The 18,919-nt window shown below is 27.4% G+C and overlaps 1 protein-coding gene across 3 annotated transcripts; it reads left to right on the forward strand.

The window, feature by feature from the left end:
* Positions 1-5,131: 5,131 nt before the first annotated feature.
* Positions 5,132-17,533, forward strand: LOC136075196 (uncharacterized). Of its 3 annotated transcripts, none has more exons than XM_065787654.1 (2): positions 5,132-5,261; positions 13,606-17,533. In XM_065787654.1, exons 1-2 carry the CDS (start codon positions 5,225-5,227, stop codon positions 17,424-17,426), a joined length of 3,858 nt encoding a protein of 1,285 aa, XP_065643726.1. In that variant the 5' UTR covers positions 5,132-5,224; the 3' UTR covers positions 17,427-17,533. The 3 variants fall into 3 exon arrangements, with proteins under 3 accessions (XP_065643726.1, XP_065643727.1, XP_065643728.1); XM_065787655.1 differs by having other exon boundaries at positions 5,133-5,261; positions 13,624-17,533; XM_065787656.1 differs by lacking the exon at positions 5,132-5,261 and adding an exon at positions 6,190-6,340.
* The last annotated feature ends 1,386 nt before the right edge of the window (positions 17,534-18,919 follow it).

Below are 18,919 nucleotides of genomic sequence, written 5' to 3' on the forward strand. Positions count from 1 at the left end.
AATTTGCTCAGTTTTGGATAAAGATATTTCTTTCAGCTGTTCAATAAACTTACTTATAAACGACTGTGCACGACAGTCGAACCTGATTTTAAAATTGAATATTTGGAACCAAGGCTTTCCATTTTTATATAAGTGCAATTAATCTTCACGTTCAAGGTAGTCAGTTACAAATGAGATTATTTTGGGTTTAACCATAACACTAGGCACTAAGTGAGTGGAACGCATGCACCATCACTCTTTCTGTTTCAGAGAGTACCTTTGCTGCGTCTTGGAAACTTTTATTATTCTTATTTTTGCGATCTTTGAGTGTTGAGACTGGATCGCCTTGTTTGAATGCAGCTTTTTTCAGTAACATTTTAAAGACAGTGGGTAAGTTAAGTTGAAATAAGTGAGTGATCAAAGGCATCTATGTCTGTGATGTTTGCAGCCACTGCTGATGGCACTATTTGACCCCCTTACGTTGTGTACAGGCAATGCATTTGTACCAAAGCTGAACAGAGGGTGGGCCAAAAAACGCCAGTTACAATGGAAGAAAGTCTACCCGGTTTAATTCCTTTTGCTTTGAAGATTGGGTACTGACAGTTGCTCTTCCATATCTGAAAAAACAAACTGATCAAAAATTTCTGATTTGGGACAATCCCAGTTTCGTTTTAATAGAAAAAACATGAAATTGATGCACTATTCACCCCAATTTGAGGGGTGACTAGAAACACCGTGTTTTATATTTTTTCTTTAAAATAAGTTAAAATTAAAAAATTTAATAACCATAAACAAATAGGTCTAACAGAGACATTTGTTTGGGTAAAAAATTGTTTATCTAGAACTGCAAATATGCAAAACTTTAAACCAAAGTTGAAAATTGTTTCTACTCACCCTGTTTTACTGTACAGATAGATTTATTCTATCTAGATAGATTTATTCTATCTATCTATACCCTATACTTCAGGGTTTTTTTTGTGTCTTCTGTCTATTATCACTTATACTAGTATTATGTGATAATAAATAAATTCCCGTTACAATTTGCACTGATAGTTTTAAATGATAACATTATTTATTAAAATAATAACTGTGATAGTGCTTTAACTGAACGATTATGTTATAAGACAGGATTTAACTGAAATATTTTCTTATAACTTAATATTATATTAATGAACTTGATAATATATAACACAATAATATAATATTATTTATATGTTATATAATATTATGTAAATGAAAAGAACATTGATACATGTGAAATACTTTATTAGAAGAATATCTTTTCTGAAGAGATATTGTTCTGCTAAAACATTTCACATATATCACAAAAGCAATATACAGACTTTACTCGTATATACCTGAATATTCCTGACGGATTATAGTTATAGAGTATAAGTTTTTATTAAAACAAGATAATAATTTTAGACAATTTTAAAAGTTACATAAATTAAATAAAGACTTCTTACTGAACTTCTTGATTAATTTAATTTTGATCTTGCGATTCAAGTGTACCCATGCGCTTTGCACCCAAATTTTAATTTTTCTGTTTATTTAAAAAAAACCGGGCACAATTATACGTATTATTGAATAATACGTATAATTTTATGTACGTATTATATGTACGTATCAATATAAAACTTGAAACTAAATGCGCATTATTCTGGTATCAACAGCGGTATATATATACCGCTGTTGATACCAGAATAATGCGTATTATATAATACATGATAAACACTCAATAATGTATTATATAATACATGATATACACTCTGGCTATTTACAATACAAGATACAAGCCGGCTTGGTTAGAACTAATTTGTGAAATATAGTGATTCGTTATAAAAAATTTTTTTTATTAAAAGATCAAATTTTAGGCTACCTTTTATTGAAACAATATTACTTTTAAGACTTTAAACTAGATAATTAAAAAAGAAATTACTGGGTAATTTGAGCATCCTCATATTACACGAAAATGGTGTTTTTAAATGAAGTCAAAAAATGGAACGGATTTATAGCTAATATTGTTATCTTTACGAAAAAAAATTAATCTATATTTCAACATCAAAATTTTGAACTACAGATTCTTTTATGTGTAATTATAACTATTTAAAATGACAAAAAATTGAGTTGCGTTTTAATTAGATGACGCCGATTTTAATTTTTGACAAAGCCGGTTTTAATTGAGCAGCCGTGGCGCAGTGGTTAGAGTTCTGGCTCAGAACCCAGAGGTCCGTGGTTCACGACCAGCTCTAGCCCAACAAGCGACATTGGTACGGAAGGAGGCGTGAACCTCTTGTTAAATGCTCTCCTGTGGTGCTCTTTGATAAAACCGTAAGGACTTCTGGGAGCACCTAAAATAACTACAAAAAAAAAAAAAAAAGATGAAAGCGTGAATTATTGCGTATAAATTTGCACTATTTATATTGCTTTCTTTTATGACCTCATAAAGTCAGTTCAAAAAATACAATGCAATTTAAACTTCACTGCTTGCAACTTTTGATATGTTCATATTACCTCGGTGTAAATATTACCCAAATCTACCCTATAGAAGATTTTTATCATATTCTTTTACATAAAGTCAATAACAAACTCTTAACCTTAATAGATAGTATATCATTTACACGTGATTTAAAAAAATGTGATTTACATAATTTTTAATTGAAGTGTCATATTTCGTATCAGAAGTTTTTCACCTTTAATAGTTAATATGTTCATCATTGTTTTATGAAAAATCAAACATACTATGTGTTTTAGGCAAACAAAAACATCTAAAAAAACAAGGTTTTTCTTTCAGATATTAAATGCTTCATTTAATTTCATTTTTTAAAATTTAAAACGTTTATTTCAAATAAACTAATATGTTAAAAAAGTGCGTGTATATAAATACAGCTATAATAATGTTTCATAAGCTTTTATAATTATATGTGAAGATTTTTTTATAAGAAGTATCGTTTATTTCGTGTGAGTTTTATGGGTAATTTTTTATATAAACGCCCGTTATTTTTAATTCAATGTTTCAATGATGCTTTCATTTATCAATAGTAGTAGCAGTAGTAGTAGTAGTAGTAGTAGTAGTAGTAGTAGTAGTAGTAGTAGTAGTAGTAGTAGTAGTAGTAGTAGTAGTTGTAGTAGTAGTTATTGTTATTGTTGTTGTTGTTGTTGTAGCCGGCATCTTTAATACTCGTGAAAGCAATCGTTTTTAGTTCATACGTTTTTTGTTGAGATGTTTTACTTTTATTTAGCACAGCTGCTGTTCAAGATTGTTAATAAAAAAATTATTAATGACTAATATGCACTTAAAGTGATTATAAAAGTGGGCCCGGTAATAATAATAAAATATATACAAATGATTATCGTTAAAACTGTGAATGTATGATATCACATAATAAAAAATTAATATTAGTGTTTTTTATGCATACTTTTACATCTCGACAAATTTTAGGTATAAAAAAGAAAAAAAAAAAAAAAATGTTTTTGATTTCTTTTTTATAAATGTAATTAATACTTTTATATAAAAAAGCAATAATATTTTATAAAGGTCGAAGCCTAATTTGGTGTGCTGAAATGACCAGCAGAAGTATCTTTGGTATATTCGTGTAGATGAGACACGAATAAAATGTTACAGAACATGCAAAAAGTGAGCAATAATGTGTATGCAAAAGTTTATGAGTAAATATAAATCAAAGTAGCAGTATTTTGGAGTTGGTGATATCATTTTTAGTCGAATTTAGATTTAATAAACTCAAAAAGGCGCGACTGTTTGCCTACTGTATTTTAGGTGTCAAATTTTTCTTACTTAAAGCATACTAATGAACTCTAAGCATTAATAAAACTAAATGGGTTGTTTTTCAATGGCTCTTTAAAATACGATATTTACCACAACAGTAGCCTGTATTATTTTTTTTATAAACTTGAAATAAAGACAGATTTTGTTGCAAACTTTTGAGGCAAAAATTACATAGAAACTATTTATTGACTATAGTTGCTCAAAAGCATCTAAAAATAACAGAGTCTAATACACAAAATTGTATAAGACTGTTATTTTATAACACAAAAATCTTTACATAAAATCATTTCTCCGCTTGTTTTTTAAACAAAAATAAAACGGATTTTTAGCTAACATATTTTTCTTTATGAAAAAATAATTTCATAATATTAGCACCAAAATTTCGTGCCACAGATACATTCATGCGTGATGATATTATTTTAACAACGCAAAAAAATTAATTAGATGATAGCCGCTAATTTCTGCATATAAATTTACGCTTATTGTATTGATTCCTGTTATGAACACATAAAGTCAGTTCAAAAAATACAAAGCAACTTTAACTTCACTGCTTACATCTAAGAAATCTTTAAGTACGCTCATTTTACCTAGGTGCTCATATTACCCTAATCTATCCTATTTATAGAGATAAAAATACATAATATTTTCGAACTGAATGTTTGTTACGATTTATGCTTTACATACATTTGGAAAAACACTTTAATTTTACTCATCTTTAAAGACCTTTTTTTTTAAACCCAATTAATTAAATATTTACTTAGAAATAAAAATTTTGTATACGAACAAATTTGCAGAATAAAGTTTAACAAATTTTTTATTAAATATTCTGCACCTTATCTCTGGTTAAAATTGTTTTAATTAATTTGATATATCCATTACTTTAAATATCTTTAAATTTAAACTTAAATTTTTTTTTTTTTCCACATCATTGATATACATCGATGATACGCATAATCAATTATCTAAAAAAATAGACTTAGTTTATGGTGTTTGGGGTGCTTAGAATAATCTTATGATTGAGTATTTCTTACTAAGTTATAAGAAGTTGATTCCAGTCAATAAATGTTTATATCAATAGTTTTCAAGCAAGTATCGCTTCTTCTTTTTTATTTTTTAGACTTTTAATTAATAACGGTCAATTCGTCAGATTTTTATATTTTTTAGATATAAACTTAATCGTTTTTTAAAGTTGGTGCACTTTAATTTTCATGTTTTAATTTTCTATTTATATATTAGACATTTTTGTATTCAGCTGTTCTACTTTGTGGTTAAGCATTTTTGATATTTTGATTTCGCGTGGATAAATAGGCTTCTTGAAATTATTATTATAATTTTTTCTTGAAATTGTTATTGTAATTTTTGCCCTTTTAATTTTTTTTCATCCAGTTCTTAAAAAGTGTCTGTCAGATCTTCGTGTATCATAAAAGTTCTTTTGTCAACGTTTTTCGACGTTGTGAAATGTATAAACAGGTTGGTTATGAAGACAGCAAAACAGGTTAGTTAAAAGTTTATATACATACACAGGTATACATATCTACACATACATAAATTCAAAGATACAAATGCGCTTTTATGTACAAGTAAACTAAAGCTCATATACATACATATACACCTACACATTGATATATATGTACATATATGAATAAATGCATAAATACACATATACATAAATATATACATATACAGGCAAACACATAGTTAATTTATTATTTTTTTATTTTAGTTTTTTTATTTATTATATATATTTTTTAAATATTTTTATTATTTTATTATTATTTATTATTTTTTTCTTTTCTTACTTATTTTTCGTTTTACAACTTTACTCTAAACTCATAAATAATCGTATTATAAAAACATCGATTTGTTTAGCACGATATACGTTTTAAAAATAAAGTATTTATAATGTGCAATGAAAAAATATAAAAAATATTAAAAACAAATATCAAAGAAAAATATCAAGAAATAGCAAATTATCTAGAAAAACAAAATACCAGGAAAATATCAAGAAAAAAATCTCGTAAGTATATATAAAAAAAACTTGTTTATCTCAAAATACTTTTTAAAATACTATTTTTAAAAAAACATAGAATGAGAATCCAATACACTTTTATATGTTGTATAATATATGTTTTATGAATTCATTTTACATAAAAGTGTTAAAAATATAAAAATGTGTCTTCGATAATAATATGATTTCTTTTATTTATTTATTTTTTGAATAAAGAGTAACTCGATTCGAAGAAAAAATCAAAGTTTTTTCAAAACTATTCTGTTCCAAAGAAAAGCTACTCGAAATCAAATACTTGACTTTCTAAAATTAGTTTAAAAAAAGTTGTTGAAATAAATTATTATTTCTTAAGTTGCATTTACTTTTATTTTTTTAAGATATATATAGATTATGAAAAGGAATAGAAGATACGTTAATTTAACGTTTGTACATAAAACAAAGTATGTTAAAAATATTCAGCTGAAAAATATTAAGAATGCTCATTTCAAATAATAGAGGCATGGCATAAGCAAATCTCTCTTTACAATTGGTTAGACGAGGAACTTGCTTCTGCTGACAATAAAGTGGTAATCATGTAGAATTATTAGTATTACCCCAGGAAATGTTTGGATAATTTATATGGTAATTGATAAAAGAGAAAAATAGTTGTGTTAAAGTGTGTATATTTAAAGTATTTATGGCTTTATACATTATTTATATACTTTTAGCAACTTTGTCACGCAAATATTCTATGTCATATTTCCAGCTAAGGTTTATTTGCATTTTGTCTATAAAAAGAACATCATTTCATTAGGGAGTATTTTTTTTTTCGAAGTTGGATGAAAATGTGTCTATTTCATATCATAAATATTAAGTGACAATTTATTCATTTTAAGCCAGTCACAAACTTTTTGTTAACTCAGTATTCATATTTTGAAACAATTTTGTTATGCATTTATGAGATAGAAAGATATCAGTATCGTTAGCAAACAAGAGGGTCATTAAATTAGTGGCTTTAGGGAGATTTATAATGTAAATAAGAAAGAGAAGGGGTCCTAATGTAGAGCCTTGAAGGACTCCACAAGTTAAATCTAATAAATCGGAAGAAACAGTTGAATTAATATCAAAGAACTGTTTATAAATGCTTAAACAACTTTTAAGTAGCATTAAAACGTTTTCTTTGATTCCATAATACTCTAATTTTTTAAATAGAATTTAGTGATCAATTGATTCAAAGACTTTGATAAGTCAATGAAAACTCCTTACAAAAATTGGGATTTCTTAAATATTTCGTCAATACTGCGGGTAATTTCGTCAATACCACAGATAACTTTGTCAATACTGCAGGTAACTTTGTCAATACTGCATGTAATTTTGCCAATACTGCGGGTAATTTAGTGTATCGCTACTTATACGTCAAAACGTTACCGATTATTGTGACATACGGTCACTATCTTCAAAATAATGGTTACCATAGTGTTTTACTCTATAATATCAATAGTTTTTATTATAATTGTGTTATTGCTGCAACTAACATTTACATTTTATTAACTAAAATAGTAGTTTGCTAATTTAAGTGTCGTTTAACTTGGCTCATGCATTGCGTGAAAATATAAGCAATGAAGATATAAAATACTGTAAAAATGTTCAAAATGTTGAAATAAAGCCACCTACATAGAAAAAAAAATTTAGGTAAGATAACAAAAATAATTAAGAAATAAAAAAGTTGAAGAGCCAGTCAGAGAAAAACCATATGAAAAAAAGAATAGTTCTTTGAAGAGCTGTAAAATTCTTTTGGAAGAATGTGTCATCAAATAAACTCTCATCGAAATTGTCAACAAGTATGACAAGTCATTTATTTTAATAACTATTATCTTTTAATGGAGTGAATTATGAAAGAAATGTTTTCTTGTAATTTAAGTAATTATTTCCTTGATTTTAATTGTTTATAATTAATAATATTTGTAGATTTTTATGCCTTATAAATTCAAGTAAAGTTTGTAAATTTTGTAAAGGGATAATTTGATTTAGTACAGTAGGATTTAGTAAAATGCATCAATGCCAAACGAAGCAAAGGTGGATGATAAAAATTGATAACTAATGTGCTTGCTTTGTCTGAAAAGTTGACAGACTACTATTTTCCAAGTAAATTAAATATGCCAATTGTAGGGGAGAACTTGCACCCTTGATCCGTAAGCACCTTTGAACCTATAGCGTTATCTCCATACTTACATAACTTAATAAAGAGGGCTGATAACCAGCGTGTTATAAATATCGTATCTTCAAAATTAATTGTGTTTTGGTTAGAGAGTAGACGACTATTAAGTTTATTTCTAAAGAGTTTGATTTTGACGATAAAAAGTAATGTTTTTACTTTTACAAGGAACCCCATACCTTTAGTATTATTTTGAGTTGATTAATTTTGCGTATGTCATTTTGTAACTAAACTATTCATCTCTTGTATGGTTGCTTTTGGTAAGCTATGGAAGCATCTAATATGAAAAAAAATATATATATCTGTGTGTGCTTATTAATAAAGAAGATCCTAATAATTAAAAATCTTTATAAACGTTCTTCCAAAAATTAGGAATATAGCAAAACTATATAAATATTTTTCATTTTTTTACAGTTAAATATGGTGTATCATAAAAAAAGAAAAACCGATAGGCCACCTAGAGGTAAAGTTAATGAAAATGAAATGCGAGCAGCTGTTAATGCAGTTTTAAATGGTGGTACAGCTTATTGTGTATCTAAAGAGAGCGAAATCAATTTAATGACACTTAAGGGATATGTAAGGAAATTTCAATTAAATCCAAGTACAGTCTGCAAACCTAACTTCATTAAGATGCAAATCTTTACCAACGAAGAAGAAACATCTTTATCAGACTATCTTTTAAGGGCTTCAAAACCTCACTATGGATTGTCTACCAAAACAACACGAAAACTTGCCTATGAATTTGCAATTACTCTTTCTAAGGGCATTCCTAAATCTTGCAAAAGTTTATAAATTGCTGGAAAACAGTGGCTTCGTGGTTTTATGTTACGTAGGAAAGAGTTATTTTTACGAAATCCAGAAGCTACTAGTATGGCACAAGCAACTGCTTTTAATCGTTATACTGTTGGAGAATTTTTCACCAACCTAAAAGATCTTCGTCTGCAACACAAATTTCAGCCACAAAACATATATAAGGTTGATGAGACTTCACAACTGATCAAAGACCAGTGAAAGTAATTGCTGAAAAAGGAGATAAATAAGTTGGAAGGATAACTTCAGCAGAAAGAGGGACATTCGGCTACAGTTTATTGAGCAGTTAATGAAATAGGAGTCTCAATTCCTCCATTTTTTATTTTTCCAAGGGTTTATTTCAAAGGAAGTATGATAAATGGTGGTCCACCTGGATGTGTTGGGGTTGCAAACCCATCTGGCTGGATGAATGTTGCAACGTTTTTTGAGTGGATGCAAAATAAGATCTTCATGACAAGGAAAAGAAAACTTGATCTTGAAAGTAATGAAAAAAAAAACGTTGAGCCTCAGTAAAAAATAACATTTTTTTCATTGACTTTTTCTTCTTTTAAGAAAGATAAATTTGTAGTAAAATTAATAATAACTTTATTGGTACTTATTATAGACATAGTTTTGACAACTTAAAAATAATTCTTACACATTTATGGTGTAAATTTGATCTCGGAACAAGTATACACACATAGGATCAAGGGTGCATATATATAGGATCAAGGCAGCATAATTGTAGGCACCCATGATCCTAATTGAAGGTTCTTCTTTTTTATAATTTTAATCTACTAAAAACATTCTAGTAAAAAAATTGTTATTGAATTATAATAAGGTTTAAAATTTGCTATTGTGTACTGTTACTTTAGAGATCGAAATGAAAACATATATTCAGTAAATTGGCCGGATAGATTTTTAGGATCATGGGTGCATACTCTCCCCTACAAGATAAAGATCAACATTAGCGAATCTCGGGTACCACAAGGACTCTCCGAGTCAGGTAAAACAATTTTTCGCAGGAAATAAGAGGAGAAAGAAGTTATATTCTCTCCTTTGTTTAAGTTCAATTTAATGCAAGTGAGAAACAAAAGGCACGATGTGTTAATGCCTAATCTGTAAAATAAGTCGTTCAAAGCTGCAAGAAAAAAATCCTTTTGAAGAACAACCACCATTGAGAAAGAACTAAATGACGTTGCAGCACAAGGGATTGCACACAATCCCTGCAATGCTCTAAAATAAAGTTCAGGAAAAACCTTTAATTTTTAGCAGCTAAAGACGCCTGTGCAGCCAAAAAAATTGCTTCTCGAGATTTTTGTTTAATAAAGAAATATCCCCTGAACGAACTATAAAACTAAAAAAATTTGCAAGGTCTCCAATTACAAATGAACCCTGTAAACAATTATACTTAAATAAATATATGTTCAATCAAAAATATTGAAAAAAAGAGAAAAGTTAGGTTCTGGAAATATATTTTTAACAATTTTCGAATCACTTTGAATAACAAATAACTAAAGAGTTATATGCAAATTTTCTGAACCAAGTTTAATATAAAGATAAAATATGTATGTTTTGATTTCAGGTCAAAGTAGTGCCAAGCCACTATCAAGTGCGCCAAAATTGACCTCTCTAGCTCTTGTAAGTGTACAATTAAATACGGGACTATCAAACAACTGATTAAAGGAACTGATTTGAACTGTAAATCAAACATCAAGCAGCAAAATGGTAGAGTCAAATTTTTGTTAGAAACTCTCAATTAATTGCGTGATTTTTTCTCCTGCAGTGACTTAAAATGTACCGATGGAAAAGAATATTCTGGCACAGATCGGGTTGTTGCTCACTGCAACGAATTACCAAGTCTTGTGAATCATGTTATTCAATCTTGCATAATTTATGGTGGATATTTTGGCAAGCGCTGAATTGATCGTGGTAAAGATTTACTCAAGTTTTGTGAAAACATTGTTAATACTGCGTTTAGGATTGATTCTAGCTTACCGCTTCAAAAACAACCTCTCACTTAAAGAACTGGCAAAAAGATCAGAGTTAAGAGACAAATTCTTGTTGCAGTATCAGAAGACTAGACAGAAACTAACTCGAACATTGAAAAAATTTGGCCACTGATTAATGCAAAGGGAGTTGAACTAATTTTGGTTTCCGATATAAAAGTCGCAAATATAATTTGTGGTCTTGAAACCCATTAATGTATCCACCCTTGTACATGGTGTGACGTCGAATCCAAGTGTTGATGGAGTTGCATCTCCTTATATAAGTTGTCAATCATTATTTCAACAAGTCAGCTACCCTCCACATTTAACTGAACCCATATTTTAATAGCCAGTTTAAGAGAAATGAATGCAGAAAAATTTTTAAAATATGTGGATGTGCTCCAGCAACTTGCTGATTCAATCTTAGTTCCCAACATATAAGCACATTCTTCACATAATTGAAGCATTCAAAAGTTTCAGTTTAGTTGTAAAAGCATTGCTTGGGATTTATCTTTCAACCAGATTTTGTAAAATATTTGAAACATTTAAATGTATTCCTTATATATATATATATATATATATATATATATATATATATATATATATATATATATATATATATATATATATATATATATATATATATATATATATATATATATATATATATATATATATATATATATATTTATATATATATATATATATACATACACATATAATCGTTACAAGAATAAATAATAATAATAATAATATTAGGATATATTTACCGCAAAAACTGTTTGTTTTCTTTGTAACACCGTTCATAATTAAAAAAGTAAACAGTACTTGGATGTCGTTCAGCAATGAGAAGAATAGATGAAGAAAAACACGTAATTAATCTCTATTCAATTTTGAAGGAATTTATTCAAATGTGTTCACAAGGGAGCAATCATACTATTGTCTCATCTGTCAAATTGGTCAGCTTAAGCTCAGTCAAAAGCATTCGATATCTGCTAAAAATTTGAAAAAAATCTCCACAGATGCTCTAAATGCATTTCAATTCTTGGCAAAAGTATTCCCCATTGTTGAAATGAGTAAAAATTCAAATAAAATATGAGAATACTTGTTGCAAACGTCAGTAAAGTTTCTGATTAAAAAGCTGCCACAGTTATTTACCGAAAAGTATCATCACCAAATGGGACTATTCGTGTTGGTAAGACTAAAAGTTGTAGACCTTCACCATTAACGCCGGGTAATTTTGATTCTCCTTCTAACATTTCGCTTTAAGAAACATGAGGAGGGTCAAAAATGGAAAAAGCAATCATCCACTGTAAAGACTTTAATGTATTGCTTGACTATGTTCTTTTGGAAAGAAAGATATTTTCTGACCATATCATCAAACATGGAACAAATGGTGGTGCAGGAGTTTTGAAATGTTTTGAAATAAAGTTATAAATTAAATGTGGAGAACTGCAAACATTTGGTTCTCTCAAAGCTTCGTTTTAAACATTTGCTTTTTCTGGCAATGATGTAAAGAGTGCAACAAAATTTGTAAATGTCATTCGTGAATCCATACTTGAAGCAGATGACACTGTCCGTGTTTTGGGTTTGAAAAGAAAGCAGCATTTCACATTTTTCCCCTTATTGATGCCTTACGAAAGTTCAAAGCTGTTTTAAAGACATACTTTGGGAATGTTTTGGAACATAATTTTAATTTAAAAAAATTTCTTTTCTAGCACTTTTTCTTGGCACTTACTGCAGGAAATATGACTGCAAAAGTTAATACTAAATATTTTTCATATCAAGGATTTCATCATGAAAAAGAACACTTCATTAGAAATTAATAGTGAGCAAAAACTAAAGATGTAAAACTTTAGTTTTTTGTTCACTATTAACTAAAACTAGTTTCATAATAATTGGCGATGGTATAAACGTCTCATTTCACATCAAGAATATCAAACTCAACTTTAAAAAAAGTGTTGTTGATATTAACAGCAAACATTTGTAAAACTGTCTTAAGACTTTCAAAACAGTCCCTCTTGAATAAAAAATCATGTATATTTTGTTCTTGATAGTGAATTAAAGAATTACATATTTATTTGTACCGTGGAAATGCAAAGTTTTTTACTGCTGTTATTTTCTTAATAATAATAAACTAAATGTTGAATAACTTTTTTGAATATAATGTTTTGATATCAGTTTTTACATTTTTATGATCCAGATATCATAGGCTTTTAAACCGCATATCTCATTTTAAACTCCTTATGCCATTTTCCAGGTCAGCTCGATGAGGTTATCTTGATTTTTTGACAAGATTGGAACGTTTGCCAAAACGTTGAAAACTGCATATGTTTGTTAATTAAAAAATTTATACAGTCTTTAGATTTCGTAATGCAAAAAAAAAAGATTTAAAAAAATAGTTTTATGAAATCCTAACATTTTCATTACACGTTGGTGGAACACACGCTATGAAAAACGTTTTTTTTTTATAGGCCTTTTCATGAATTTAAACTCAAAAACTCAGCTTAAAATAAAAATTGTATTTTTACTTGAATTCTCTAGAGTAACATAACTGTTTGATGTTTTTCAAGCTGTTTAGTTCACTAAGTACATTACGTTAAGTTTTGTTTACGAAACCTTATTAAACTATATGTAATTGTTATAGTATAAAGATAAAACTTTATTCGAAAACTTTTTCTAACTGGTTTAATTTTATATATATAAAATTTTTTTAAATTTAATGATAACGCGCTGCATTTAAAAAAAAGCGAAAAGTTTAATAAGAAGATGAAACTTTTTACTTAGTAAATAATATTAAATTTATTTTAATCAAAAAAAGAACTTTTTATAATACATCTAACCGTACGTCTATTTTTAGGTATTCAATCTTTTTCAGAAAATTTATTTTCACGCAAGAAACTACTTTGTGAAATTCAAGATTATTTTTTACAAGATGCAAACGAGCCAACTTTAGTATTATATGGAATGTCGGGTGTCGGAAAGACACATATTGCCAGAAAATATTGTGAAATATCGTATAACTTCTATAAAAACGTTGTTTGGATTGACGCAGCATTTGCAATGTTACAAACTTCAATGAGAAACCATTGTCAAATATTAGGATTCGAGGTTCAAGATTCAAAAGGAGATTATTTTGATATAAAAGTGATTGTTGGAAAAATTCACAACTATTATAAATATGAAAAAACTTTATATGTTTTTGACAATGTCGACGATGAAAGTGTTAAAAACTTATCAACGTACATTTCAAAAAAACCGAATTCATTCACGTTGATTACTTCCCAATGGAGAACGTGGTCAAATAATGTAAATAAAATGTTTGTTGATGTTTTTTCTTCTGAAGAAGCATTCGCTTATGTAAAAAATATTACTAGAGAAAGTAGCGACGAAAACATAAGAAACTTAATTAAAGAACTTGGTTATCATCCGTTTGCAATTAGTCAGGCAATAAAATATATAAATATATATAAAGTTTCGATAGAAAAATACATAGATCGATATAGATCGAAACCAGCAGAAATATTAGAAAATAATAACTTTCCGACAGAAATAGAATCAAAGTCTGCAATAAAAGCAATTAACTTAGTTTTAATAAAATTAGAAAAAATTCAACCTTTTCTATTTAAAATATTAAACTGTTTATCTCATTGTGACGGTCAAAACATCAGTAAACAGTTTATAACACAAATCTCAAATCAAATGGAAACAAACGATGAATCTTTAATCGATGAAGCTATTGTGTTACTAATGAGTTATTCTTTACTAAACTATTTTGATGATAAAAAATATACAATACACGAACTGACGCAGTTAACATGTAAATGTTTTCAAAAAAGAAACTCAAGTACAAATACATATCTTGATTTATTCGAAAATTACTTTAAAGTTGAATTGAATCAAGTAAAAGATCACATGGATTACGGAAATGATTTTGTTTTTCATTTTATATATATGTTTCGTACTAACGGAAAAAGATTTTCGAAAACCTTCCATTGTATGACGAATTCTATTAAAAAATTATTAGTATGTAAAGGTTTATTTGAAGAAGCAATTGAAATATTAAAAATTGTTCAAAATTTTAATACAGAAACTTATGGTGAAAATAATAAAATCACGCTTGATACAAAAGATGATATCGCAAGCTGTTTGAACAATATGGGAAAATATAACGAAGCTTTAGAAATTTATTATGCTGTTGATAAAATAAGAACTGAAATTTTAGGTATCAACCATCCGTCTACAATGACAACAAAACATAATATCGCAATCTGTTTGAACAATATGGGAAAATATAACGAAGCTTTAGAAATTTATTATTCTGTTGATAAAATAAAAACTGAAATTTTAGGTATCAACCATCCGGATACAATGACAACAAAACATAATATCGCAAACTGTTTGAACGATATGGGAAAATATAACGAAGCTTTAGAAATTTATTATGCTGTTGATAAAATAAGAACTGAAATTTTAGGTATCAACCATCCGTCTACAATGACAACAAAACATAATATCGCAATCTGTTTGAACAATATGGGAAAATATAACGAAGCTTTAGAAATTTATTATTCTGTTGATAAAATAAAAACTGAAATTTTAGGTATCAACCATCCGGATACAATGACAACAAAACATAATATCGCAAGCTGTTTGAACGATATGGGAAAATATAACGAAGCTTTAGAAATTTATTATTCTGTTGATAAAATACAAACTGAAATTTTAGGTATCAACCATCCGGATACAATGACAACAAAACATAATATCGCAAGCTGTTTGAACGATATGGGAAAATATAACGAAGCTTTAGAAATTTATTATTCTGTTGATAAAATAAAAACTGAAATTTTAGGTATCAACCATCCGGATACAATGACAACAAAACATAATATCGCAAGCTGTTTGGACGGCATGGGAAAATATAACGAAGCTTTAGAAATTTATTATTCTGTTGATAAAATAGGAACTGAAATTTTAGGTATCAACCATCCGTCTACAATGAAAACAAAACATTGTATCGCACTCTGTTTGAACAAAATGGGAAAATATAACGAAGCTTTAGAAATTTATTATTCTGTTGATAAAATAAAAACTGAAATTTTAGGTATCAACCATCCGTCTACAATGACAACAAAACATAATATCGCTAGCTGTTTGAACGATATGGGAAAATATAAAGAAGCTTTAGAAATTTATTATTCTGTTGATAAAATAAAAACTGAAATTTTAGGTATCAACCATCCGGATACAATGACAACAAAACATAGTATCGCAATCTGTTTGAACAAAATGGGAAAATATAACGAAGCTTTAGAAATTTATTATTCTGTTGATAAAATAAAAACTGAAATTTTAGGTATCAACCATCCGTCTACAATGACAACAAAACATTGTATCGCAATCTGTTTGAACAATATGGGAAAATATAACGAAGCTTTAGAAATTTATTATTCTGTTGATAAAATAAAAACTGAAATTTTAGGTATCAACCATCCGGATACAATGACAACAAAACATAATATCGCAAGCTGTTTGGACGGCATGGGAAAATATAACGAAGCTTTAGAAATTTATTATTCTGTTGATAAAATAGGAAGTGAAATTTTAGGTATCAACCATCCGTCTACAATGACAACAAAACATTGTATCGCACTCTGTTTGAACAAAATGGGAAAATATAACGAAGCTTTAGAAATTTATTATTCTGTTGATAAAATAAAAACTGAAATTTTAGGTATCAACCATCCGTCTACAATGACAACAAAACATAATATCGCTAGCTGTTTGAACGATATGGGAAAATATAAAGAAGCTTTAGAAATTTATTATTCTGTTGATAAAATAAAAACTGAAATTTTAGGTATCAACCATCCGGATACAATGACAACAAAACATAGTATCGCAATCTGTTTGAACAAAATGGGAAAATATAACGAAGCTTTAGAAATTTATTATTCTGTTGATAAAATAAAAACTGAAATTTTAGGTATCAACCATCCGTCTACAATGACAACAAAACATTGTATCGCAATCTGTTTGAACAATATGGGAAAATATAACGAAGCTTTAGAAATTTATTATTCTGTTGATAAAATAAAAACTGAAATTTTAGGTATCAACCATCCGTCTACAATGACAACAAAACATAATATCGCAAGCTGTTTGAACGATATGGGAAAATATAAAGAAGCTTTAGAAATTTATTATTCTGTTGATAAAATAGAAACTGAAATTTTAGGTATCAACCATCCGGATACAATGGCAACAAAACATAATATCGCAAGCTGTTTGAACGATATGGGAAAATATAACGAAGCTTTAGAAATTTATTATTCTGTTGATAAAATACGAACTGAAATTTTAGGTATCAACCATCCGGATACAATGGCAACAAAACATAATATCGCACAATGTTTGAACAATATGGGAAAATATAACGAAGCTTTAGAAATTTATTATTCTGTTGATAAAATAAAAACTGAAATTTTAGGTATCAACCATCCGTCTACAATGGCAACAAAACATAATATCGCAAGTTGTTTGTACAATATGGGAAAATATAACGAAGCTTTAGAAATTTATTATTCTGTTGATAAAATACAAACTGAAATTTTTGGTATCAACCATCCGGATACAATGACAACAAAACATTGTATTGCAATCTGTTTGAATAATTAAAAAAAAAAGCAAGCGAGTTGTTTAATTATTTGATTATTATATTAGTTTTAATATATATAAAGTTTATCTGTTCATAAAATATAATTGACAAACGTTTTTCTTTAAAAGTTAGAGAACTCCGAATTTTATTCTAATAAATTAATTTTTAATAAACTTTTCTAATAAAAAAAAAAAGATTGTTTATTTCTGTGTTTATAGTGTTAATATTATATATTATTATTCATTATATATTATAGTGATTATTAAAATCTTTATATTTTAAAATTAAAAAGGGGCAAAAGCAGTTTATAGTTTAAACTTAATTTTTTAAGTCTATGTTATTTAAAAGCTAAGATTTTGTTATTGCGATTTATATATATATATATATATATATATATATATATATATATATATATATATATATATATATATATATATATATATATATATATATATATATACTTAATTGGTTAAAGTATATTCAAAAGATGAAGCAATTAATACTACTCCCTCAGGAATTATAGTATGGAATATTAGGAAAACGTTTTTGATTTTTATTATTAATTTTTGAATCTCACGATAGTAATTTACTATTAAATTACTAATTTACTAAATTACTAATTTAAATTATTAATTTACTTCTAAATTACTAGTGATGACGATTTATGCTTTTATTCTTATTAATTTAAAGTAGAAAAATAATTATAAATAAAGAAAATTGAAATGTATTAACTTAATTTAGTTAAAATAAATAAAAAAAATATAATAGTAATTTAAATTGATTGTTAACACAGATAAAAAAGTCGTCATAAAACATAAAGAGAATTATTAAAACGGCTGTATTTGTTTTAATAATAATAATTTTTTAATGATATTTTTTTCTTATTTTATTAATTTTAAATAAGTTTTGCACTAAAAAAAAATTACGTATGAACGAGAGTTTCGTTTTTTAAAAATTTTTTAAAAGAACGCATAGATTCAAATAAGATTGAACACAGGTGGCACTGATCTTGATAATGCTAACCTAGCTGACCTAAGAACACCCCTTCACAGTGGGCCAGAATTCACTTTTACTGGACAAAATTCACAACTAATTTAATATTAGGGCTATATTGATTGAAATTAGGATGAGTAATAATATGATGTCTGCGCTTCTTATGAAGGTGTTATTTTTTTAACTCGTTGCTATGGATACTAAATTTCGGATAGCAAAAATCTAGTTTTGGTATTTGCAGATATTTTTACGAGTGCTATGTTTAACAAATTTTATATAAGTACCAATATGAGGCTTTTTAAAAACGTGAATATATTTTTTATTTAGTTGCTATGGATACCTAATTTTGCTTAGCAGCAACTAACTTTTATTAGTTGCATATGTTTTATTTGCGCTATGTACACTATTTAGCACCTGTTTTATTATGAGACCCTTGCTCGTGAAAAGCAAAACTTATTTAAGTTTAATATGATTACACGTTGCTAAATAAAATTGTTTTCCTGTAGAAAAAAATTGTATT

The sequence above is a fragment of the Hydra vulgaris genome, chromosome 01, assembly GCF_038396675.1.
Source record: "Hydra vulgaris chromosome 01, alternate assembly HydraT2T_AEP".
NCBI lineage: Eukaryota > Metazoa > Cnidaria > Hydrozoa > Anthoathecata > Hydridae > Hydra > Hydra vulgaris.

What these genes read in the sequence shown, in the direction of transcription:
- LOC136075196 (XM_065787654.1), top strand. Translation starts at nt 5,225, where the DNA reads ATGTATAAACAGGTTGGTTATGAAGACAGCAAAACAG. An exon ending in TTATGAAGACAGCAAAACAG is followed by an intron (nt 5,262 to 13,605) that starts GTTAGTTAAAAG and finishes GTCTATTTTTAG; the next exon opens with GTATTCAATCTTTTTCAGAA.